Source organism: Bos mutus, chromosome 25 (assembly GCF_027580195.1).
Source record: "Bos mutus isolate GX-2022 chromosome 25, NWIPB_WYAK_1.1, whole genome shotgun sequence".
Lineage (NCBI taxonomy): Eukaryota > Metazoa > Chordata > Mammalia > Artiodactyla > Bovidae > Bos > Bos mutus.
In genome coordinates this window covers 39,023,679-39,050,034 of record NC_091641.1, presented here as the reverse complement: position 1 = coordinate 39,050,034, position 26,356 = coordinate 39,023,679, and the positions used below count along the sequence as shown (strand labels likewise).

Sequence of the window (26,356 nt, the reverse complement as noted above, 5' to 3'; positions counted from 1 at the left end):
GCCTCTGCCTGTGGACGGCTCACCGCGCGGCTCTCCCGGTCCCCGCACAGCCCGTCAGTTCCCAATGAGCATGCCCCTCCTTCAGGGCTCAGGGCCCCCGCCCTCTGACCTGGCCGGAGGGGAGAACAGGTGTGGGGCGCCCGGCTTACCGACCTCTGTGTTTTTCCGCTTCATGGCCTCGTAGTAGGGCGAGTGCTCCGCCAGGTGCCGGTTGGGGGCACACAGGTAGTAGATGTTGCGGGTGCCGGCCTGCATGCGGCTGGCGTAGTCCGAGAGGCTGGTCAGCTGCCCAGCAGGCAGTGCTGACGACTCGTACCGCAGCAGCTTCGCGATGTCCTCCTGCAGATGGCAGAGGCCGGGTCACTGGAGTTCGGGTCCCGGCTCTGGAAGCCTCCAGACTGAGGGGCACAGACCTCAGGGCCTCCAGTAAGGGAGGACGGCTCTGGCTGGCCTGGTGACCCACTGCATCTGCAGCCGAGGCAGCTGCTGCAGGAGCCCAGCCTGGGGTGGCACACTGGGCTGACCCGGGGTCTGGGGGACCTGGGACTCCAGTGCAGGCCCCTGGGCCCCCCCACTGGCCATTCCAGCTTGCCCAGGGCCTCGCTGAGTGGGCCTTTCTGGGTGAGCTGTGTGCATGGTCGCAGGAGTGGCCAGGCCCTGTCTGTGACAGAGCCGCTGTTAGACCCAGCAGCCTCCCTCTGTCCCGAATCACAGACCTTCTCTCGCGGAGCAGGGCACGGGAGTGTGAAGTCCACGCTCTCCAGCCCTCCTCACAGCAGTGTGTGAACCAAAGTGGGTGTGTGACTTAGACAACGGACCCTGGAAGGAGGGGTGTGTCTGTCTCTGCTTGGCTGAGACCTGTACGTGACCGCGGGTGGAGTCATCAATGAGGACGGAGGACCAGCAACAGGCTAGGGCCTGGTTGTGCCCTGATGATAAACCCTGCCGCATCTACACCACCGCCTCATCTGACAAACCATGGTGCCCAAAGGGCACAGTCCAGACGAGGGTGATGTGGCGCAGATGCAAGGGGAGCAGACAGGGATCTGGGAGCCCACCCGGCAAGCCGGGCTCTAGGTGCAGAGGCTCAGTTCATGCTCTGGTGCTCGATACAGATCCTAACAAACACGAGACACCAATAAAGGGCTTAGACAAGCCTCTGGCCCCACCTGGGTGCTGCTCCCATGGACACAGAGGGTGCATGTGGAGCCCAAGCAGGCGGTGCCTGAGCTGTTGGACAACCTGGGTAAGAAGGGCTCGGGGGGTGTGCAGGTTGGCAGCCTGGGCACTCGGCCCCTGTCCCACCCTCCCGGCCTGCAGAAGCACCCCTGAGACCCCTGAGGTGGTCAGTCACTCTCCTTTGTATTACAACTTAAAAGTGGCCCCAAAATGTTTATGGAACAATCTTACTGTTTTTAAGTAATTATGCAGTTAACTGACCCCTGGCCCGTGTTGAAGGACTCCTGCCCCATCACATGAGCTGCCCTCCCCACCCATGAACCAGGCACCTGGCCTGTCCCTGCTTCTGTGACCTCAAGTCCCCCAGGCCCTTGTGGGAGGAGACGGCGCACACCTCCACCCCTCTGGCCATAGGCAGGGGCCCTGGAGGAGCCGGGCCTGCCGGGACCACCTGTGGGGTCCAGAGGCCTAACCCCTGGAAGTGTGGCTGGCCATCCTCACGTCCCAGGAAGCTCAGGTGTCTGCTCTTCAGCGGTGTCCTCCATAGTCCAAGGCCGCCCAGAGGAAGGCCCGAGACCCAGACCCTACCTTAACCTCCTGCTCAGCTGTGGTCACGATTCCCTCTCTCACAAACAAGCCGTAATCTTCAAAAAACCTGGCATATTTCTCAGCATCTTTTTTACTCTGGTCAGTGAAGAATTTTATCAGCCTCTGCTGCAGAACGCCCTGGAGTTTTCTACAGAACAGAAAAGCATTTATTACAAGAAAGCAACTTTCACAGAATACCATCAAACAGCAGGACATGAGCCACCTAATAATCAGAGGAGTGAAGACATCCCAGAAAGGAAGGGCGACCTGTCGTTGACTCCAGTAAAGGAGACAGGCGCCCCCTAGAGGCAGGAACCCCTAGGGCTTACCTTGTGGTTCAGCTGGTAAAGATTTATGGACCAGGATTTTCACCACAGCACATAAAACACAATTATGAACAAGCTTGCGTTCAACAGGAAAGAACAGGTTGAAATGAATGATGGAAAACTACACGCCATTAAAAATTACACCCTCTAACATGATTCTTAATGACATGAAAAAGTGCCTGAGTTGAAAGAAAAACCAGAAAGATCCCAGTATGGATAAATTACAGAGTATACATATATACTAAGTATGCAAAAAACTACTTGTTGTACTTTGTATTTTTCATAATTATGATCCATGCTTGTATATTTTAATTTTGGTTTATACTGTATAGAGGCTTCCTTGGTGGCTCAGATGGTAAAGAATCTGCCTGTAGTGCAAAGACTTGAGTTTGATCCCTGGGTTGGGAAGATCCCCTGGAGAAGGGAACAGCTACCCACTCCAGTATTCTTGCCCGGAGAATCCCATGGACTGAGGAGCCTGGCGGGCTGCAGTCCTTGGGGCTGCAAAGAGTCAGACATGACTGAGCACTAACACTTTCACTTTTCACCCTGGACATACTATACGTGCACTACAGTTTTACAAAATTGGTATTTTTTGCATCAGGATATTTACCAGAACGTTACATAAAGGCATAAAATTTTGAACAACTCTTTTAGTGGGATTAGGGGCTGTTTTTACTTCCTTAATATTCTGCCTTGGGACTTCCTTGGTGGTGCAGTGGCTGGGGACCACCGTGCAGTGCAGGGACACAGGCTCGGTCCCTGGTCAGGGAGCTGGGCCCCTGCACGGCACGGGGCGGCTGAGCCTGAGCCGCAACTACTGAGCCCATGTGCTGCGCCAGAGGACCCTGTGCGCCACAGCCACAACCTGAAAAGGAAGAGATGTTTAAGAAGTATTCTGCGTCTCCTTTAAAAAGGTAAAATTACCATCTGTTTTTCAGGGTAGGGAAACAATAACATTTAATGTTCATTTCAGCTTTTCCTCTTTTTATTCTCATCCCGAAAAACTCGGTCCATCAGCCACAGGGCAGAATGGGACAGGGCAGCGCCTGCGTCTGGTGGGGGGAGCCACAGCAGCTTAGATGGGACGAAGAGGTGTCCGTGCAGGGCAAGGGTTGGGGAAGCCTGGCGTGCGGTGTCAGAGCCCAAGGACCCCAGAAGAGGGCAGAGGCTGGGGACAGCGGGTGGCCCACAGTGTGGCATCAGGGCCTAAGTCAGTGAGGGAGCTGGGGAGCTGGGGGAGGCGGGCTTGTTTCAGGGAGAGGGCCAGAGAGGTAACACTCTGGGGATAATCAGGCAGATTCCGCACCGTTGGGAGCAGATGGGAAGGTGGAAGACAAAGCACAACGGGGACGGGGCGAAGGAGTCAGCCTGGGCGAGCTCCCGCTAAGCCTGGGACAGTAGCAGACCATAACTCCTGAGTAAAATGGAAATCAAATCACGTAAATAAGTTGTAAAAATATTACAAAAAGTGTATGTATAAGAAATGAACCCACAGCTACAAAATACCACTCCCACATATCATTACTAATTACAGAGAGAAAAAAGGAATTTCACCTGCAAAGGCTGGCAGACACCCCCTTAGTCAAGTGTCAGCACCAGTGAGGGGACAGCTCCCGTCTCGGCCCACCTGACAGGACGCACACGGCCCCACTGCACCCGAGCACGCAGGGCATCAAGACCCATCCCAGGGCCACCCGGGAGATCACGGGGACCTCAGACGCACACAGGTCTTGAGAGTCAGGGAATGACTGGACCTCAGCCAGCCTCCAGGCCAGAGAAACGCCACAGCTGAAGGCATGCATGACCCTGGACGGGACCCTCTCGCTGCAGAGGACACAATAGGCGTGCGGTGCGGGCGGTCTGTGGAGATGTGGCAGGTCCGCCCCGCTGCATGTGTCCTCTAGAAGTGCACCCAAGATGCGGGGCCAGTGGGCATGCGGCGGACAGCTGACTTTCCCAGGGCTTAGGGAAAATGGATTCTGTGTCACACTTCTTGTAAAGAATTTCACTTAAGGCTGACTCTGCTGGTAAAGATGACAACCCAGCCCTGGAAAACCACAAGCAGTGACCGAATGGCTGGACATGCCCGCGCCTGCAGCCTTGGTCCTGCCAGCGTCTGGGTCAGCCCAGCTCCGGCTGTGGGGGACAGAGCACGTGGCTGCAGTCAGAAGACGTGGGCTCAAATCCAGGCTCACTCCCTGGTGGCAGTGACCTCCCTGTGACTCGGTTTCCACAACTGTGACATGGAGACCTAGTGGGTCCCACCCCCGAGGAGACAGGGGCTGCACCCAGGAGGGGCTCGGGACGGTCCGGGGGAGAATAAACGCTCAGCAGACCGAAGCTGTGGCCACCATTAGGACAGGAGACAAGAAGGACAGCCACCCCTGCCCATGTGGATTCCAAGAGCGACGTCTCCAGGCGGGTCCCAGGCCCAGCTCTTGCTTCCTTTCCACCATTAGTGACCTTCTGGACTGAGGTCAGACGTCCTGGCTCTGGGCCTGTCCTCCACCTCGTCCGTCCAGGACAGCCTCTGGAGCCTCCCTGCTGCGGCCGCCCTGGGGCCGGGGGCCGGGGCTCGGCTGAGGGAGGGACACGTGGCAGCAGGAGCGCTTCTGCACGTCGGTCCCCAAAACCCTCATAGAAACCGAAGGGAACCACGAGGCAGAGCACAGGTGAACTGCATGTGCCCCTGCCACAGCTCCGTGGGCACCTGTGCTCCAGGCTGGGCAGCTTCGAGCCCACCTCTGGTGGCAGAGGCAGGCCTGCCCAGGCAGTGCCGCATCCACTGACTCACCTGATGAGCGCGCTCTCCTGCAGCAGCTCCCGGCTGAGGTTCAGGGGGATGTCCTCGCTGTCCACCACACCTGAGACGTGGCCACGTGTGGGTAAGAGCAGCGGACACTCGGGGGCTTCCCTGCCCAACCCCTCATCCCAGAATTCACCCACGCTGTGTCCAGGTCATGACCTGGGTCACAGGGTCGGAAGAAAAGCAGGCAAGGCCAGCAAGCCTCTGCCGGGACAGTTTCTACAATTTCAGCATCTGCTGGACTCTCTGAAAGCCACCTCCTAGATTTTTTGCTCAAAATCATAAAACTGTCATGGATCAGTCAACTGAACCCAGTGTCTGGAGGCGGGGAGCTCGAGAAGAGGCCCCGAGCTATGAGGATGCGGCTCCCCCACCGACACCCCCCATCCCCTGAGCTCAGCACAGGTGAGCCTTCCCAGGAGGAGCTGCTCCCAGGGCTGCAGGGCCTCAGCCACACGCTGGGCACAGATACGAACCCCGGACGAAGCGCAGCCACGTGGGCAGGATGTTGGTGGCCTTGGTCTGGATGAGGACCTTGCGGCTGTACAGCGACACGCTGGAGCCCAGCTCCCGGCTCACGTCAAACATGGATGGTTTCTGGAGGCAAAGCAAGGGCAGTGTCAGGAGGAGCAGGCCCTGCAGAGGCGGAGTGCCACAGTCAGGGGCCCTTCCTGAGGCCGTCTAGGCCAGGAGATTTGGGGTGTATGTGTGGTGCCCGGAGAGGCTGGCCCCGACACCAAGGCTCTGGGCCAGGCGGGGCCTCTCTGGGCAGCTGCCGCCCTCCCCATAAACACGATGACTGGTCTGACCCTCTGAACAGAACCTAACCTGCTGGGGCCAGGGGTTGGCAAACTAGAGCCCACAGGCCAGATCAACCGTTCACGCAGCTTAGAACAGTTCTTCCATTTTTAAATGGTAGGAAAAAAGCAAAAAAGAGTACCTTATGCCATGTGAAAAGTAAGAGAAATTCAAGTTCCCATGTCTCGGGACATGCTTCTGGAACCCAGCCCCACGTGCCTGTCTCAGTGTGGCCCATGGGCCCTGGCACTGAACTCGGCAGTGGAGCGCGTGCTGGCGCAGGGCCCGCGACGGCCAGAGGGTCACCTCTGCCGAGCCTGCTCCCGACCAGGACTGCAGTCTGCACACAGCCCTGTGGGGATCTGCTTAAGCGGGGACCCAGGGCTCTGCTTTCCTGACAGGTCCTGGGGACGCACGTGCATGCTCAGCAGAGAGAAATGGGCTCCAGGCTCAAAGCCAGGAAGGCTGGGTTCAACCCGAGCGCGGGCCGGGGCGGGTGGGGGTGCGCACCGCGTCCGGCACATAGAAGATGCTGCGGATGCTGAGCGGCGCGTCCGTCCTGTAGTGCAGGGTGTAGCGTGGCCTGTCGTGGGCCTGCGCAACGTAGCGGTAGAACTCCTCGTGCTGCCCCTCGCCCACGTCCTTGGGGTCCATCATCCAGATCGCCTGGAAACGGAGGAACAGGGATGTTGTTTCAGACACACCTTCCCAACAATGTGTGGGCAGAGCTCGCGGTGCCCAGTGCTGGACAGACAGATGGACACACACATGGCTCTGGAACCAGTGCCCTGTCCCCAGCAGTATCAGGAAGAGCGAGCGGGAGGCAAAACCTGGACGAGGCCGCACGTGACCAGCACCAACCGCCGGGAGGTGAGAGGCTCAGGGAAGGCAACTGAGCCGGAAAGGGAGAGAGCGCCAAGGCGCTCCCACCAGCTTGAGCCCTGAAAACACGGTAAGACGCCAGACGCAGAAGGCCACATGATTTCTGATTCCATTTCTATGAAACGTCCAGAATAAGCAACCAGGAAGCGGACAGTGGTTACTGGGGGCTCAGGGAAGGGGCTGGTGATGCTGGGGGTCTCTTTCTGAAGGGGGGCAGGGGTGACCTTTTCTAGAACTGACGGTGCTGAGGGCAGAGTGACTGAACACAGCCAGGAGCGCGGGGCGTGCGCTGTGAAGGTGACTCCTGGCGCACATGGACCTGCACCCACAGGTCTCGCCGCCCTTCCCGCCCAGAACATCCCATGCTGGGGCTCGGCCAGCCACCCCAGGCCCATCTGCCTGGCCGGCCCGACAGGCAGCAGCTCAGCTCCACGGCCGCCAAGCCCGCACGCAGCAGGCCTCACCTGCAGAGTGTTCATGCGCCTTCCGTTCAGGTACAAAGGGAAGCTGACAAAGTTGCTGTACTTTGTCACCACATCTGGAAGACACAGAAACAACGAATACCAGAAGCTTCTAGACACGAAAGCTCTGGGAAGCCTCGTCCCTGCCCTGCCCCCACGGGGAGTAGAACTTGCTCCAGAACCGGGTCAGGGGGCCCAGGCCACCATGAGACATGCACACCTCTTGGCAGCCCAATCAGGGTTTCATGGGGTACCGTGACCCCTGGAAGGCGCTGGGCACGTTCAGTAGCATCAGTGAGACCTGGACAGCGGGGAGTACCCAGCACTGCGCCCACTCTGGTTGTCCGGAGCCTGGACTCAGGCCGGGCGGGTGGTCAGTGACACCACACAGCAGTGGGACGAAGATGCGACCCTGAGCCCCCACCAAGCTTGTCCCGGCAGCCTAGGCTCACGCTCACCTCGAACCCGGGCCTCGCTGGCGAACTCTCTGCTGTCGGCCTTGAGGTGGATGATGATTTTCGTCCCAGTTCTAACTCCCGAGGCTTCGGCAACTTCAAACACCCCAGAGCTAAGAGGGGAAGGGGAGGTGAGTCCATCCGTCAGCGCTGACAAGGCCCGTGTGGCCGGCCCCGGGACTCGAACAGAAAGGGAGCCAGAGCCTCGCCACTTCTGAACCCAGCTGTGACCCCCTCCCCCGGGGACAGTGGTGCTGGGGTTGGGGTGTGGGGCTCCTGCTCATGAGCACAACCTCTGGGCCTCAAGTTCCCTGTGGTGGCCAGCGAGCGCCAGACCCCGGGAGACCCCCTCCTGTGAGGCCTCCATGTTCCGGAGTCCCACTCTGCATGGCGGGTGACAGTTGCCTTGGTGGCTCCAGGGCCTGGGGGACACTCTATGCGTGACATGGGACCCATTCACTCACTCACCCATCTGAAAGCCACCGGTACCCAAGGCTGCCTGCATCCACCGAGCGAGAATAGACCTCGACTCTGTCGGCCACCATGAAGGCTGAGTAGAAGCCCACACCGAACTGGCCGATGATCTTGCTGCCAGCCTCCGCCTGGTTCTGCAGCGCATCCAGAAAGGCCTGTAGGGTGAGGCCGGTCAGAGGGGCGTGTCACGCGGGAATGGACTGGCTTTGAACTTGGGGTCAGCCAGTTTCTAGCTGTGGGCAAAGTACCCACTCCAGCCGGTCCATCCAGCAAATAACAAACTACCTCTGAGGGTCCCATGACGACGCAGGGAAATCCTGGACAGAGGGCCCCCAGTGGCACAAACGCGCTGGAGGACAGACCTCTGAAGCTGGCATCCAGCGCGTCTGGGACCAGCCCTGGTCGGAGCTGCCCTTAGGATGCTTGACCTGAGGGGAGCGGTGGTAGCACCCTAGGGAAGGTGGGGGCCTCACCTTTGACCCGGACCTGGCGATGGTTCCCAGGTTGGACACCAGCTCCTCCTGGCTCATCCCGACGCCAGTGTCCTAGGAGACAGACAGGCTGAACACCAGGGCGTGTGTGCGGAGCGCCAGGCACAAGCGCACAAGACGGACCTGCTCATGGCCCGTGACATCACAACAGGGTTGTCAGGAAAGGCGGATTCCAGTCACACCAGCCAGGCCTTACTGGGGAAACCTCACCAGAGGACAGACTAACTTAGATACAGGGACAAAACCGAGTCCAGGAAGAGCTTCACAGCGTCACACGATTTGTGACAAAGGTTCCAAGACAAATCACTGCAGACAGGAAGAACAAACGGTGCCGAAACAAGCAGCAGCCACAGGCGGAGCAGCGCCCAGCCCATCTCCCTTACGCAGACACCATGTGATCAGAGGGCTGAGTGTAAGAGCCAAGGCTGCAAAACTTCTAAAAGAAAAGACAGGAGGAAATCGTTTATCTCTCTGAAACAGGTAGAGACTTCTTCAGTAGGTCACCAAAAGCATGAAACATAAAAGTGATAAACTGCATTTCACTAAGAACTTATGCTTTTCAAAAGCCATTACCTAAGAAAATAAAAAGGCAAGTCACCGACTAGGGGAAAATATTTGCAAAGTGTATCTGATATAGGACTTGAATCTAGAATATACAAAGAACTTACAATGCAATAAAATGACAAACAAACTGATTAAAAATGAGCAAAAATCTGAAAGGCATTTCACAAAGAAGATTCATGTGAATGACAAGCACCTTTAACCATTAGGGAAGTGAAGTTAAGTGAAGTAGCTCAGTCGTGTCCGACTCTGTGCAACTCCATGGACTATACCTGCCAGGCTCCTCATCCATGGGATTCTCCAGGCAAGAACACTGGAGTGGGTTGCCATTTCCTTCTCCAGGGGATCTTCCTGACCCAGGGATCGAATCAGGGTCTCCCACATTGCAGGCAGACGCTTTAACCTCTGAGCCACCAGGGTCCCCAACCATTAGGGAATGGCTCACTAAAATGCTCGCTCACTAAAATGGCTGAAATTAAAGACCAACAATGACGAGCATGTCAAGGACGTGCTGCCAGGAGGAACGCAGAATGGGACACCTGCTTTTGGCAACGCTTGGCAGTTTCTTCTAAAGTTAAACAGACACTTTCCTTACAACCCAGCAGTCCTATTCCAAGGTATTTACCCAAAAGAAATGAAAACATGTGTCCACACAAAGACTGAAATATTCATGGCAGCTCGATCCCTATCATCTCCAGTGCTCACTGGAGAAGCTGGTGAAGAGACTGGTGAAGCTGTGATGCCTTCATACAGCAGAACACTTCTCAGTAACAGAAAGGAATAAACTACTGATCTGTCTGACCGCGTGGAGAACTCTCAAAACCACTGTGACAAGTGAAAAGTCAAACTCAAGAGACCACCTCCTGTGTAACTGTGTTTATGTGAGACCATAGAAAATAGAAAACCACAGCCACAGAAAGCAGGCCAGTGCTGATGAGGGCTAGGAAGGCTGGGGAATGCTGGGTGACGACCCCAGTGATATGGTGGGCCCACGACTGTGTTAACCTAAACTCCCTGAACACGTGAACCTGGGGGACCTGATCGTACATAAACATACTTCAATAAAGCTTCTTAAAACAGCAGCAGCGGCCGGCAAGAAAGGCACACACGCACAGAGCAGAGAGGAGCAGACAGAAGATCACAAACCAGCGGCTGTTCTGAGCAGCGGAGCCAGGCCTGCTGGGAAGGGGCCCACAGGGGTGGACGCCCCCCAGAGACGCGGGCAGCAGGGCCTAGAGCAGCTACCTCGGGAACGTGATGGCCCTCAGGGCCACCGCCTGATAAACCCCACTTCTGCCTTTCTAACTTTATGACCTTAAACTGTAATAGCACCAAAAGTATTGCTGTGTCTACAGTAAGACTGTTAATCCAAACAGCTGTGATTAAAATACAGTACCAGAGAACATACAAGAACATGCAATAAAAGTACGGTCAAAAATGTGAAGAGCACAGCTGACCCTTGAACAGCAGCAGCTGGATGCAGAACTGTGGGTACAGAGGAACCACAGAGGAAGACCCACAAACGTGGAGGAACCAGGTATTCAGAGGACAGACTATACGTTCTGTGTGGATCTTAGACTGTGAGGAGGGCCTCCCCTCTCAACCCAAGTGTTGTTCAAGGGTCACCTTACATAAAAAATACTATTTGGTTTAAAAATCTGTTAAGGGAATTCCTTGGTGGTCCAGTGGTTAGGACTCCACGGTCTCAATGCTGAGAGCCTGGGTTCAATCCCAGGGGAAGTAAGATCCCACAAGCCACGCAGAGTGGTCAAAAAAACTTTTTTAACCTGTTTGGATATATAGACAAACCCTATTAGACATATACTGAAATGTTAACAGTACTTATCTTTGAATGATGGGGCTCCTCTTCAAAGAGGGAACCCTCTTACACTGTTGATGGGAATGTAAATTGGTGCAGCCACTATGAAAAACAGTATGAAGGCTCCTCACAAAACTAAAAACAGGGTTCCCACATGATCCAGCAATCCCACTCCTGGGCATATATCCAGATACAACTCCAATTCACGAAGATACACACACCCCATGCTCACAGCAGCACTGTTCACAATAGTCAAGACCTGGAAATAAGCTAAATGTCCATCGATGGATGGATGGAAAAGATGTGGCGTGTGTGTCACACACACGATGGAGTGTGACTCAGCCAGAAAGAAGAATGAAACAATGCCATCTGTAGCAACACGGATGGACTGAGAGATTAGAGAAGGACGATTATCTTATAATATCACCAAGATGTGACTAAGACAAGACACAAATCTATGAAACAGTAACAGAATCAGACATAGGGAACAGACTTGCAGCTGCCACAGGACAGGGCAGGTGGAGAAGGGAAGGACTGGGCGTTTGGGGTGAGCAGATGCAAACAGGAATATATAGGAGCAAACACCAAGGGCCTACTGTATACAGCACAGGGAACTATATTCAGTTCAAGGTGGTCAGCAGGCCACTGGGAGCCTAGAGACGTGACGGACAGGCAGCCCGTCTCCTGGCCCATCAGGGGAGGCACCTGGATTGTGATGGTGCCTCTGTCGGCGTCGGTCTGCAGGTGAATCTCCATGTCTGGCAGCGCTTGGCCTTCAGACACCAGCTTATGACGCAGCTTTTCCAAGGCGTCGCTCGCGTTGGAGATGAGCTCACGAATGAACACCTATGTAAATGGAGATGAGACCTGTCTGTTAGCAGCCTCTGCAGCAGTGTTACCGGCTGGGGGGAAGCGTTTAGCCAGATAAAGACTTCCCACCGTCCTCAAAGCCAGTTTCCCCAGAGCCGCCCGCAGGATGACTGGAGGTGGATCATGTTCCCCTGGCCCAGCTTTCTGTCACCTCTGACTCTACTGTTGCTTCCTCAGCATCAGCCTGGAGCTAGGAGTCTGTTACTGCCAACTTCAAGGGCCCGTGAGATGACTTCTTTCTCAACTCTTGCCCAGGGATGTCAAAATATCCTCAAAACATATTTTCTCTTCTCCGGGAAGGGCTCACCAGCTTCACTTAATCTAGTGGGTTGCCACAAACCAGACCTCCCACGTTCAGGAGATAAGGGGGCCAGAGGCCCCACGACCAACCCGGGTGTGCACAGCTCTTCTCCTCTGAGAAAGCTCCACTCACAGTCAGACGCAGCACATGGGAGGGCTGACCTGGCCCCGAGAGAAGAAGCGGGGTGTCACAGGGCCACCTGGGGATGGAGTTCAGCAGGACAAGACCTGGACATACTTCCTAGAAGGTCCTTTCATTTTGGAAAGCTGTGCTTTACCCCTCTCAAATTCTCTGCATTTTAGCAACAACCAGCGTGGAACAATGGTTCACCACGGCCTGTCAGCCTGGAGCAGCTTTGTCTCCTCACAAAGGCCCCGGGCGCTCCTTGCTGCTCTGCTCCACACAGGGGGGTCTTCTTCCTTCAGCCCCACAGACCGTGGCTGGTGAGGCCAGGTGACGAGGGAGGTGAATCCGGGGTCCAGAGCCCATGGGCAATACCCCAGAAATGGACCTCAGCAGGGCCCCACACCAACACCTGAGACTTTTAAATTAACAGCAAAATGCATTACTTCCCAGGTTCATTGTGGCTCAAAGAATTACCTGGATATATCTGTCCATAAACCCCAATGGATTTTAGTAAGAATACTCTCATTGGTAGCCAAGATCAGTACCTGTCCAAATTTAATGCCTTCTCACTGCTAATCCACTAGCTGGCATTTCCCCAGGACAGCACAGAAACAGTCTTGCCAACAGAACCAGCCAGCGCTGGGAGTGATTAGCAGGCACGCACCTCTTTTTCTGAGTATAGGGAACGGGCAACAATGTCTAGGAGCTTCTTCGTCTCAGCTTGGAACTCGTGTTTGGTAGCAGAACCTAGTAACGAACCACAGACACAACCAGGAAAGTTAACGTCTTTTTTCACAGGAGAACATGCTTTGCGACATTCAAAAAAATCTTTAAGATAAGGAGTTTTAAACATTTTTCAAAACAGTGAACAAAAGAAAAAAAAAAAAAAACCCAAGCATCTGGGCTCAGACAAAAGAGCAGATCAAGGGTTCCCTTTCCCCGAGAAGCGCGGACAAGCCCACACCCACCCTCCTCCCCGGAGCCTGCAGTCCTCAGGTCACACTGCTTGGAAAAGCTGTCGACCTGCCTCCACAACCAGACCTCGGATTCGATTCTTGAATGCGGTGGTTTCCAGATTAATCATTTAGAAAGCAAAGGAGAAAAACTCACTCCTCTTAACCCAAGCATTAAGTACTCTGTTGCTGTCTCATCTGAAAGCCAGAAACGGACCCGCGGCAGGACCGGCTCCGGAGCCTGCCCTCCACACGTCCCGGGAGTGCTGAGCTTCCGTCAGCTTGGTGATCATTAGCAGATGTGCAGGCGCCTACGCCAACTCCCGGTGACCACCAGAGGGCGCCAGACGCGCCAGGATGGAAGTCAGAAGCGCCAGGGAAGCCGGAAACGCAGGAGGCATTGTTTTGGGGACCCCTCCCTCCAACCAAGCCCTTCCTTCGTCTGAAGTGAGTGCGTGGTTCCCTCAAGCACTGCTTCTGCCTCAGTACCCCCTCGGGAGGCAGCAGACTCCGGGGCCCCGGGCCGCACGCCCCACCCTGCGCCACGCCTCACCCTGCACAGCCTCCGAGCTGCTGATGACCGAGTGCAGGGGCCCCGCCTCCGCCTGGTCCTCAGCAGCCTGGGAGCTGAACGGCCGTCCCACGTGGAAGCTCGAGGCCAGGCTTCGCCGGGGACCCCAGGACTGAGCTGGGGGCCTCCAGGGACACAGAACTGGTTTCCCTGAAAAGACAAACATGAGGAAGAATGAGAGTTAACAGGACATCAGGACAGAATACCCTGATTTGTTCACACCAAAGCAGGCTCCAGAGACCAGTGTCACCCTGGAGAAATCCGAAGTGACAAGCACTGCGCATCTAGCCGGTAGTCAGTGGGTAGTTTTGCCAACACCGCCCCACACGTGGCAAATACCAAGAACACAGAAAACTCGGGGCAGAACAGCAGGAATGGGGAGGTACCTTCTGACCCCACTTCCCACGTGCGCCCCCGATTTGGTGCATAAACCCACCAAACTCACGTGTCTCCATGCTCACATCCCCTCCCAGAGCCAGAAATAATGACAGGCCAGCCTTCCTTACTGTGTAACTAACATGGAAAAAGGAGAAAAAATACTCCCTAAGAGGGAGTCAGATTTTTAGATGTGCATGTTCCAAAACTGTCCTGTCATCTTCCAAAGAATCTTCATTGAGTCCTCTCCTGTCCACCAGAGTCTTTTAAATTAGTGTATTTACAGTCTGCAAACCAGGGCATGATCTCCTCTGCCTCATAACTAGGAATGGGATTCAGTGTCTCTCCAGTTACTTTTCAGTAACTTCCTGTTCAGCACAGTGGACCAAGGAACCACTGCGCGGGGAGAAGGAAAACCCGCCAACATGACACTGCAGCCCCGGCCCGGCGTGGCTGCCGGACACCACAGAAACACACAGCCCCTCCACCCAATGGGCAGGATGCAGCCAGTCCTCACCAGCACCCTGAAGACACTGGCCGGGGGCCGGCGCTGTGAGGAAGGGGCTCGCTGCCCGGCACTCTCAAGGCTCCGAACAGAGGACACTCCGTGTCCAAGTCTAGGCCACGACAAGCTGCAGCTGCCTGTTACACACTCCGCACATGTGGCAGTCAGGAAGGAATGATTTAGAAGTAACTCGTGGCTTTCAAAAATCAACGTTATCAGCTTCCACATTCCTACAAGGTGTAAATATCTGCCTTCTCTTTAAGCTTATTTTTGGATTTACAGATAACACACTTTAGCCTTTACCTATATGAGGAATATCTTTAAAACCACCCTAACTTAAGAAAATAGTTTCCAGATAGTCTGAATATTTAATTCTCTGGCCTAGCTGCATTGTTCACATCATCCATACCTGTTCCCCCTAAAAAACTGGGGTATTTCTTCTGGAATTAAGTGGCATTTGGTTACAGCATTCAAGTCTGCACCAGCCCAGGCAGGGTTGCTGGGGTCCCTGTGGTTCCAGATGGTGCTGACGCAGGACGTACGACGCCAGCAGACTGTGTGACCCCACACTGCCTCCCCTCCCAGGGATAGCGCTCCTGGCTCCCCACAAAAGCTGGGGACCCTCTGCTTTAAAGTGAGAGGACTTCAGGCTGAAATCAGTGATGGATGCGAGACCGGACTGGGCCTCAGGATGCAGTCTGGACTCAGTTCTCCGTGGAGCATCGCCCTCCACATACAAGCGCTTGGACCACTGGAATTGGGAGTGACGGGAGACCCCCGGAGGAAGACGGGAGGCAGCCCTGGAAGCACAGACTGGTTGTGTTCCTGACGCTTCCACGTAAGTCCGAGGACACTGAAAGTATTTTAGAGATTCTTACATCGAACAACCGCTCCCTGTTCGGGGGCCTCAGGAAAGGGGGGAGGGAGAGAGAGAGAGAGAGAGAAGACAGTGTAAAGGACAGTGTGTGTGTGTGTGTGTGTGTGTCTGTGTGTGTCTGTGTGTGTGTGTGTGTCTGTGTAAAGGTCTGTGTGTGTGTGTGTATAAAGGACAGTGTGTCTTTGTGTGTGTCTGTGTGTATGTGTGTATCTGTGTAAAGGACAGTGTGTGTGTGTGTGTGTAAACGGCTGTGTGTGTGTCTGTGTGTATGTGTGTGTGTGTGAAAAGGACAGTGTGTGTGTGTGTCTGTGTGTGTCTTGTGTCTGTGTGTGTCTGTGTAAAGGACAGTGTGTGTGTGTGTGTGTGTGTGTGTAAACGGCTGTGTGTGTGTCTGTATGTGTGTGTCTGTGAAAAGGACAGTGTGTGTGTGTGTCTGTGTGTGTCTGTGTAAAGGACAGTGTGTGTGTGTGTGTGTAAACGGCTGTGTGTGTCTGTGTGTCTGTATGTGTGTGTCTGTGAAAAGGACAGTGTGTGTGTGTGTCTGTTTGTGTGTGTGTAAATGACTGTGTGTGTGTGTGTGTGTGTGTGTGTGCGCGTGCCCCAGGGCACCCTCTTCCAGCAGGGGCTTGCGGGTGCGCTGGCCCTGGCCCGGCCTCCCCAGCCCCCGCCACCCTCCCCGGCGCCCAGGGCCCTTGGCCTTCCTGGTGGTCCCCTGCCTGCACACTGTTCCATGCAACCCGTCCCGTCTCTTAAACTCAACACCTTCATCTGATACCAACTCCATCTCGATATTTCCAATTTCAGGGGAATCATTCCTGAACACAACCCCACCAACTCCATGGGCCTCAGGCTGGCCTTCCAGGCCCTCCACCAAGCAGCAGCCCAGACCTCCAGGGCGCACCCTCTCCTCCCGGCCCGCAGGCCTGCAGCCGCCCACCTTGGGGAAGGAGCCCTGACGGCAGCCCTGCCCCGCTTCCTGTCCTCAAAGGACCTGCTCAAAGGACCCTCGGTCCTTTTCTCATCATCTGCCTCTTGGTCCTGTCAGGAAAGAACAGGTCACATTCCCTCACACCCAGTTGTAAGCCATCTTTACCCCCAAAGAAACAGAAATCACACGAAACTGAACAATTCAGCGGATAACGGCGCCTCTCCTTTTCAGACCCCCAGGAACTACCTGTTTTAAACCTGCTCCCAGACTGGGGAAGGGGCTGTTGGATTATGACTGGCACATTTTATTTCCAGTCTTCTGTGCATAAATATTTTTATCAAGAACACATCTTAGGGCTTCCCTGGTGGCTCAGTGGTATAGAATCCACCTGCTAATGCAGGAGACATGGGTTTGATCCCTCGTCCAGGAAGATCCCACATACCGAGGGGCAACTAAGCATGTGTACAGCTACTCAGCCTGTGCTCCAGAGCCCAGGAGTCGTAACTACTGAGCCACGTGCCGCAAGTACTGAAGTCCACGCAGCCTAGAGCCCGTGCTCTGAAATGAGAAGCCACTGCAATGAGAAGCCCGCACATCACAACTAGAGTAGCCTCCGCGCTCCACAACTAGAGAAAAAGCCCCTGCAGCAACAAAGACCCAGCACAGCCAAAAATAAATAACATTTTAAAAAAGAACACATCTTAGTGACTGCTCTGTTTTAGTACATATAAAGCTGCTTATTCTTTTAATGAACAAATAATAATCCACTGTACTGAGTAAGTATTTAACTAGTGTTCAACTGATGGATGTTTAAACTGTTTCCTGTCTTGTGCTGTTGAAAATAATGCTCCAGGTGATCAAGAGTTATCTATTGCACATTTACCCTTCGTGGAAGAAAGGAGATACAGGGAAATATCCATGTTCCCACTCGTTTGTGCAAAAGCAACAGGAAGGATAAACCAGAAACTAATGAGATTGTGTATTCAATTCCTAAGGCTGTCATAACAAGGGACAGGGTGGCTTACAACCACAGAAACTTCATCTCTCCTGGTTCCAGAGGCCAGAAGTGCAAAACCAAGGTGCCGGCAGGGCTGAGTCCTCCGGGCCCCAAGGGACAGTCTGTGCACACCTCGCCCGGGTTCGTTGCCTCACTCCCATCTCTGCCTCTGTCCTCACACAGCCTCTCTTCCCTGGGGGTCTCCTCTGTGTCCAAATTTCTCTCCTGAGTCACCAGTTATACTGGGTTTGGGGCTCACTCTAACCCAGTATGACCTCATCATCTTATTAATCGACAAAGATCCTCTTTCCAAATAAGGTCACACTCACAGATGAGGGTGTGCACACGTCTCTGGGGGCACACGATTTATACCACAAGAAACTGGGTACCCGGGGTGTTTGCTTCCTGGGGCTGTTGTGGCAGAGCACCCCAACGAGGCCACGGAAACAACAGAAGTCTACCGCCTCCCAGCTCTGAAGGCTGGAGGAATAAAGCCCAAGTGCTGGCGGGGCTGCAGGGGGATACCTGCTCTACCCCCTCCCCAGCCTCGGGGGCCTCAGGGCACCTCAGCTTGAAGACGGCGGTGTCTTCCTCTGTTCGTGTCTGCCCCTGGGTTGGAATTCCCCTTTTTATAAGGACACTTCATATTGGATCAGGGCCCACCCTAATGATATTTAACTGATTTCTGCAAAGACCCCATTTTCAAATAGGATCATGTTCACAAGTCCTGGGGTTAGAATTTCAGCATCTTTGGGGGAATTGCAATTTGACCCGTAACAGATGGGTGGGAACAGAATGGAGAAAGGAAGGGTGGAGATGAGGGAGCAGAGCTGAGGGGAAATGACATTTCTGAGCATCCTTTTCCCTCCTGACTCAGAACCATGGTCATGTTTCACAAACCCAAAGAGTAAATAGTAAGAGCAGCCAGAGTGTGTGGAGAACATAAAATGAAATGCAAACAGTAACAAGCACGCACAACTGTAAGATGAGTAACACAGCTGCCCTGAGAGAACCCACCTAAGTCACGTGGGGGTGGGGTTAAGGGCACAGAAACCCCCAACCCCGTGAAGCTGAAAACCCAAGTATGGCCCTCCAGTTGGCCCTCCAACACAACCACATCCACACTCGTGGGTTCCACCCAGCTGCAGACTGTGCAGTACTGCAGTACCTACTTAGCGGGCAAAAACCACAAATAAGGGGACCTCGCAGTTCAAACTGGGCTCTTCAAGGGTTAAGCGTACACTGTAAAGCTGGGCTCAGAAAGGACAGCGTGGATCACTGCAGCAGCAGCAGCAGCAGCAGACCAAGCACGTGAGCACAAGTCAAGGGCGGGGAGGCCAGGCTGAACCTGTTACGCGGCAGGCGGAGGCACCAGTGTAGCGTAGACAATAAACATCAAGGTGCATACAAGTGTGTGACAACACACACACGTGCACCTGCTGAGTCTGTCCAGGGACAGGCCCAGAGGCAGCAGCGCCCCGCAGCAGTGAGCGCGCCTCGCGCCGAGGGGAGCGGCCGGCCTGGACCTGCTCCCAGGAGGTGCTGCAGCCTGGGCAGACAGGCGGGCGGCCGCCCTCCCCGGCACTAGACCTCTAGTGTGCAAATGCCTTTCGCCCACAGAAGGAACTGAGGCCCCTGGAGAACACGCTGGATGAGCCGGGAATGCCTGGGGTGCCAGAGGTGGTGATGGGACACGCCAGGAGGGCACAGGCTCCCGGTGCTGAAACCCAGGACAACCTGGGCAGACAACAGTGACAGGGGTGGACTGTCAGCAGGCGAACAAAGCAGACGAAAGTCCACGCCGGCAGGAACAGCCGGTAAGCGGAGGAGAAGCCCTCTTCCTGACAGCAGTAAGAGGGGCCGTGGAAGCAGACAACTTCCACCAGGCGAGCGACAGGTGCAGACGGCTGAGGGGCGGTCACCGCGAACAGAACATCTACAGAATCTCAGAGTTCCCGCCCCGCCCCGGCTTCGAAGACAGAAATGGTACTTTACGGTGCAGTAAGTGGCAGATCGGCTTTAACTGAGCGACCACAGTCGTCATCAGCATCAGGAAGGAGATGTGTCCACACACGGCAACTCCTGGTGGCGCGAGAGGGTACAGCCTGACTTCTGTCATGTTCTCACCAAAACCCACCTCAGGCTAATCAAGAAAACACCAAACCCCGATAGAAGGAAACCCTCTAAAGTAATGGGCCAGTACTCTTCAAAAGTGCCACGATCCTGAAGGAACAACACAGGCTGAAGAGACACAAGTACACAGTATGGAGGGTCCTGGGCCAGCAAAGGACATGGATGGGAAACCAGCAAAAGCCCAGTGAGACGGGCACATGGCTGAGTAGCTCCGTGTCCATGTTATTTCAGTTTCCAATACTTACACCACGGCCATCAAAGACACTAATATTAGGGGAAACGAGGGGAAGACTGAGTACTATTTCTATAACATCTCTGTAAAGTACAAAATATTTCAAAATAAAAAATATTTCAAAATGCTACTGCCAAGATGACGTTGTTATGAAACTTTTGGATCTTTGCTTATTAGTCAGGTAAAAATTTTACTGTAGTTTTTCTATTTCTCTCCTGTTACATTTCTCTTATGAGTAAGACTGAACATCTATTCATATTTTAAATATTTTCTATTTCCTTTTTCATTAATGGACTATTGATACCCTCTGATCATTTTCTTCTACATTTTTCCTTATTGATTTGTAAGAACTGTTTATATATTAAGGGAATTAATCTTTTTGTTTGAAAAGGACTTCCTTGTTCCACGATTACATTTCCCATGTCTTATTTTTCCTATTCCTTTTGTTTTCCACTTAATATTCAGAATATTTTTGAGTATTTAATATGTTGTTTATGACTGGAATAATATAAATCCTCAGAGTTGAGAAAAGGGAAAAAAGAAAAAAAGCAACCCATATTTTCAACCAGGATTTTAAGACTTTCCGTTATATTCCAAGATTATAGTACTATCAAGAGCAGATCTGATTTCAGGTGAACTGAACTTTCTTCAGGTTTTTCCAGTGGTCATGTATGGATGTGAGAGTTGGACTATAAAGAAAGCTGAGTGCTGAAGAATTGATGCTTTTGAACTGTGGTGTTGGAGAAGACTCTTGAGAGTCCCTTGGACTGCAAGGAGATCCAACCAGTCCATCTTAAAGGAGATCAGTCCTGGGTGTTCATCGGAAGGAATGATGCTGAAGCTCCAATACTTTGGCCAGCTGATGCGAAGAGCTGACTCATTTGAAAAGGCCCTGATGCTGGGAAAGATTGAAGGTGGGAGGAGAAGGGGACGACACAGGATGAGATGGTTGGATGGCGTCACCGACTTGATGGGCATTAGTTTGAGTAAACTCCGGGAGCTGGAGATGGACAGGGAGCTGCAGTCCATGGGGTCACAAAGAGTCAGATATGACTGAGCGACTGAACTGAACTGAACTTTCTACAGTGATTTTAAGAACAAACCAACAGCGCAATGAGCCTGCCCAAACCAGATACAAACACTCTCTCTGTCCTCACGCTCCCCCTACACCCTAAGGGAAAAAGCACAAACCTCAGTGTCAGGCTACAGCATATTCTGTTTGGTGGTTTGGGATCACGGGATGGGAAGCACAGACAGTCTGAATCTGACACACACATCTGCCAGTGCTCACGCTGCTTCCTCTACCTGCCATTTCTTTCCACCTGAACTGCTTCAGGACCCAGTGTGAGGCCCTCTCTTTCATCAGGCCTCCCTCCCAGTACACAATAATCTCTCCCTACTATAAATCAGAGCACTTATTTCCCATGCCACTAATTTAAAACTTGTTACAAGCCAGTTTGTGTAATTTCTTCTATCAACTTTTTCTTAATATATAACATCTCACCGAATTAGGGCAGGAACAAGCTTATATTGCTTAGTGTCAAACTCTCTGAAGGCAAGAACATCCATATTCCTCTATACGCCAAAGCATCAGATGCAGAAGAATTTTTTTTAAGTCTTGAAACTTTTTATCAACAAAAACATGACTACAGTCAAGCAGAAGCACATTCAATCAGCCAACAGATGGCGGCAGTGATCCTGCAAGGCCATTCCAACTAGTAAGCAGCAACTGAAAACGCGCCTGCCAGGAGGGGCTCACGAAGGAAGGCACGTGAGGTATGTTCTTTGGCTTTGTTTTAAAAAATCCATCTTTCTTATACGTCAGCCATAGTTCTCACTATGGTTTTGCTTCATAATGGCATCTAAGTTACATACTTTAGATACACGCACACTATTTAAAGCTGTGAGGAATGCACTGATCGTTTTTCTGGAATTACATCTCCCCAAATCTCCCACTTTCTCAAGTGTGATGTGGATAAGAGCAATTTCACTTTTGTCTTTACTACGTGGAGTGCCACTTCCTGTATGGCTGACATGTATCCTATCAACCAAACCGGTGGATAACAACCACGAACTTAGGAACAAGAAGAAGACTACAGAGGGCCCTGGAGAGTCAACAAAGCAGGGGGATTCTGGACAGTCAAAGGTAAGAGCACAGAATAAGCACAGGTTCAACAAAGGGTGGCTAAAACTCTAAGAGAAAACACACACGACGTGTACTTTTCTGGCCTAAAGAACCAGAGGAGAGATTTGGAAAACCACAGAATATGGAAAGTGAAGGGAGGAAATCCCAGAAAGAGGGAGCCTCCAATATGGGGAATGATAATTCTAAGTCTCTGGCTGATCTCCTGTCCAAACCGCAAGCAGTCCAGTTAAGGAAAAACGAGTCAAACACTGCCTAAGAGAAAATGTTAGCAGCTGGGGCCAACCAGGTTAATATCCACCTTTAAAACAATAACTACCCTTCAGAGGAATATAACAGAATCCAGAAATTCCACAAGGTAACATCCACAATGTCCAGGATGCAATAAAAAGTTACTCAGCAAACACAGAAACAGAAAAATGTAATCCCTGTTCAAGAGAAGTGTCAGTCAATGAAGACTGGTGGACACAGGTTTAATTTTTATTTTTTAGGACATGGGTTTCAAAACAGCCATAATAAACCCACTCCAGTAATCTTGCCTGGAAAACACCATGGACAGAGGAGCCTGGCAGGCTACAGTCCATGAGATCACCAGAGTCAGACACGATTTAGCGACTAAACCATCCACCACTACAAAGTGAATATATGCCTAAAGATAATGTGTGAAAAGGATATTTGCCATATACTAACTAGTTTTTTGGTGGGAGGGTGGGAGTCAAGGAAGACTTGGGGTTATTTTTTCATCAACTTCCATTTTATACTTATTTATAATGGCCTTTATTTTTACTAATACTGTAAAACTATGAAAATGAATAAAATACTAAAAGTTTCATATATATAAAAAAAACAGCCATTATAATACTATGGGTCATAAAGCAAACTATGCTCAAAATAAAAGATGAGAAATTTCAGAGACATAAACTATAAAAGAAAAACCAAGCAGAAATCCTACATATAGAAAATATCATATCTGAAACTTAAAAATTAACTAGGAGGTTTAACAACCAAATGGAAACAACAGAGGAAAGTCTATGAACTTGAAAATAAATCGACAGAAATTATTCAAGGTGAAATAGATTACAAATAAATGAACAGGGTCTCAGACATATGTGGGACAACAGAAAGGAGTTTAACATTTGGAATCCCAGAAGGAGAGGAGAAAGAGAATAGAGCAGGAAAAAATATCTGATGAAATAATAACTGGAAAATTTCTCCAAACTTAGTCAAAGACAAATTTACAGAATCAAAAATTCAATGAACCACTAGCAAGATAATATCAAAGAAAGACACCTGGGCACATTGTAATCAGACTGTTGAAAACAAAATAAATAGAGAAAATCTTGGCAGCAACTAGAAAAAACCCAGACATTATTTGGGGAAACAATAATTTGAATGACAGCTAACTTTTCAACAGAAATAATGGAGGCTGAAGGCCAATGGTACAGCATCTGGTCATAAATAGCAGACCTGAACTAAAGCAGTGCTACAGTCCTTCAGGCTGGATGTAAATGCTACGAGATGGAAACCTGGATCCTCAAACAAGAATGCAGAACGTCAGAAATAGTAACCTAGGTAAACACTAAAGAATTTTCCTCTAGTTTCTTTAAAATACATACAAAAATTAAAACATTGTTTTACCAATGTTTAAAGCCAAAATGAAAATAAATTAAAAGTATATAATATATACAAAAATTAAAACACTATTTTACCAAAGTTTAAACCAAAAATTAAAAACACGGTCTTGTGGGGTTTATAACATAAGTACATGCAGTGCAGATAACAAATGTAACATAAAGGATGGGGTGGAAGGAAGAAATGCACCTATACTGTTGCAGGGTTTTCACAGTCTATACGGTGCATTACAATACTAATTCTAAACAGACTATGAGAAGCTATGGATAAACATTACACTGTCCAGAGTGACCCAAAAAATGACACAAAGAGGTATAGCTAAAAAAGCATTAGTAAACCAAGATGGAATCCTAAAAAATATTTACTTGATCCAAAAGACTACAGGAAAGGTAGAAGAGAGGGGAAAATGAGAAGGGACAAATAACAACAACAGAGATAAACCTGACTATTAGCAATAAATACATTTTAAGTCAATGGACTAAACACTCCAATTACAAGGCAAAGATTGTCAGAACTGATAGAGCAAGACCTAATTATACACTGTTCACAAAATAACTGGCTACAATGCAGGAGATGCAGGTTCGATTCCTGGGTTGGGAAGATGCCCTGGAGAAGGAAATGGCAACCCACTCCAGTATTCTTGCCTGGGAAATCTCATGGACAGAGAAGCCTGGCGGGCTACAGTCCACTGGGTCACAGAGGTGGGTAAGACTTAGTGATTAAACTACCACCACAAAACAATCACTTAAAATAGAAAATACAGGGACTCCCCTGGTGGTCCATGGTGGTCCAAGACTACATGCTTCCATTGCACAGAGTGTGGGGGTCATCCTTGGGTGGGATCCCACATGCTGTACGATGCATTCGTTTTCCTTTTGGAAAGGAAATAAATGAAAAAAAAAAAAAAAGAAATGCTAGGTAAAAATATGGATAAAAAAGGTGGGCATGGCCACATTAGATCAGACACAGTAGACTGCAAAATAGAAAGTATTACCAGGGGAAAAAAAAGACTGTATCAGAATGATAAAAGCTGCAGTTCACAGCAAGATCCTTTATGACCCACCCACCAGTAATGGAAATAAAAACAAAAATAAACAAATGGGATCTAATTAAACTTACAAGCTTTTGCACAACGAAGAAAACTATAAGCAAGGTGAAAAGACAGCCTTCAGAATGGGAGAAAACAATAGCAAACGAAACAACTGACAAAGAATTAATCCTCAAAATACACAAGCAGCTGAGCTGTGGTGTTGGAGAAGACTCTTGAGAGTCCCTGGACTGCAAGGAGATCCAACCAGTCCATGCTAAAGGAAATCAACCCTGAATATTCATTGGAAGGACTGATGCTGAAGCTGAAACTCCAATACTTTGGCCACCTGATGCGAAGACCTGACTCATTGGAAAAGACCCTGATGCTGGGAAAGATTGAAGGCAGGAGAAGAAGGGGACGACAGAGGATGAGATGGTGGGATGGCATCATCGACTCGACGGACATGAGTTTGAGTAAACTCTGGGAGTTGGTGATGGACAGGGAAGTCTGGCATGCTGCAAAGGGGGGTGCATGAGAGTCGGACACGACTGAGCGACTGAACTGATACTGATACATGCAGCTCAATACCAGAAAAACAAACAACCCAATCAAAAAGTGGGCAAAAGAACAGATATTTCTCTAAAAACGAGGTGGATGAAACTGGAGCCTATTATACAGAGTGAAGTCAGAAAGAGAAACACAAATATTGTATATTAACAAATATATATGGAATTTAGAAAGATGGTAATGATGATCCTACATGCAGTGCAGCAAAAGAGACACAGATGTAAAAAACAGGCTTTTGGACTCTGGGAGAAGGCGAGGACGGGATGATTTGAAAGAACAGCACTGAAACATGTATGTTACCATGTAAAATAGATGCCCAGCACAAGCTCGATGCATGAAGCAGGGCACCCAAAGCCGGTGCTCTGGGACAACCCAGCGGGATGGGGTGGGGAGGGAGCCGGGAGGGGTGTTCAGGGGGGTGTACAGGGGGGACACATGTATACCCGTGGCTTATTCCTGTTGATATATGGCAAAAAGCATCACAATATTGTAAAGTAATTATCTTCCAATTAAATAAATTTTAAAGAGATGTAGTTCATCAGGAAAACTTAAACATGAACATATTTGCCTAATAACACCTTCAAATAAATGAAATCAAAACTAAAAGAATCAAAAGAAAAAACACAAATGCACAATTATAGCTGGAGATTCTGACACCTGGCTCAATAAATGACAGAACTAGAGCGAAAAAACCAATCAAGACACAGATCATCCGCGGTACAACATGAAACACTTTGCTTGATGGATATTCATCCAGTACTGTATACGTAGCAAGTGCAAAATACAGTTCTTGAAAACATTCTTTTCCTGCACACATGGTCTATTCACTGAGAAAGACCATAAAGTGGGCCAGAGTCTCAATAAATTTTAGAAGGAACGAAATCATACAGAGTAAGCTCTCTAAATACAACAGAATTAATTTAGAATCAATAATAATAAAATATCGTGCTTCCCTGCTGGCTCAGGGGTAAAGAATCCACCTGCCAATGCAGGAGACATGGGTTCAATCCCTGATCTGGGAGGATCCCACAATGCCACGGAGCAATTAAGGCTGTGCCCCACAACTGCTGAGCCCGTGCTCCAGAGCCAGAGAACAGCCACGCCTGAGCCCACGTGCTGCAGCTACCGAAGCCTGAGCACTCGAGAGCCCAAAACAAGAGAAGCCCACCCACCACAACTAGAAGAGCCCCTGCTCCCCGTAACCAGAGAAAAGCCTGAGCAGCAACACAGACCCAGCAAGGCCAAAAATAAAAGTCTGTGTGTGTGTGTATAT

General features: G+C 51.0%; 1 protein-coding gene across 1 annotated transcript in view; it reads right to left on the bottom strand.

Moving 5' to 3' along the window:
* The window catches only part of TRAP1 (TNF receptor associated protein 1), a 49,059-nt gene that overhangs the window by 5,504 nt on the left and 17,199 nt on the right, over nt 1-26,356 (bottom strand). The window contains exons 2-13 of the mRNA XM_070362529.1: nt 13,647-13,814; nt 12,805-12,887; nt 11,549-11,689; nt 8,446-8,517; nt 7,967-8,127; nt 7,502-7,611; nt 7,047-7,120; nt 6,211-6,366; nt 5,379-5,499; nt 4,891-4,960; nt 1,768-1,915; nt 154-339 (exon numbers count right to left, since the gene is read on the bottom strand). Of these exons, the coding sequence (XP_070218630.1) occupies nt 154-339; nt 1,768-1,915; nt 4,891-4,960; nt 5,379-5,499; nt 6,211-6,366; nt 7,047-7,120; nt 7,502-7,611; nt 7,967-8,127; nt 8,446-8,517; nt 11,549-11,689; nt 12,805-12,887; nt 13,647-13,814 (1,490 nt within the window). The remainder of the gene's footprint in view (nt 1-153; nt 340-1,767; nt 1,916-4,890; nt 4,961-5,378; nt 5,500-6,210; nt 6,367-7,046; nt 7,121-7,501; nt 7,612-7,966; nt 8,128-8,445; nt 8,518-11,548; nt 11,690-12,804; nt 12,888-13,646; nt 13,815-26,356) is intronic.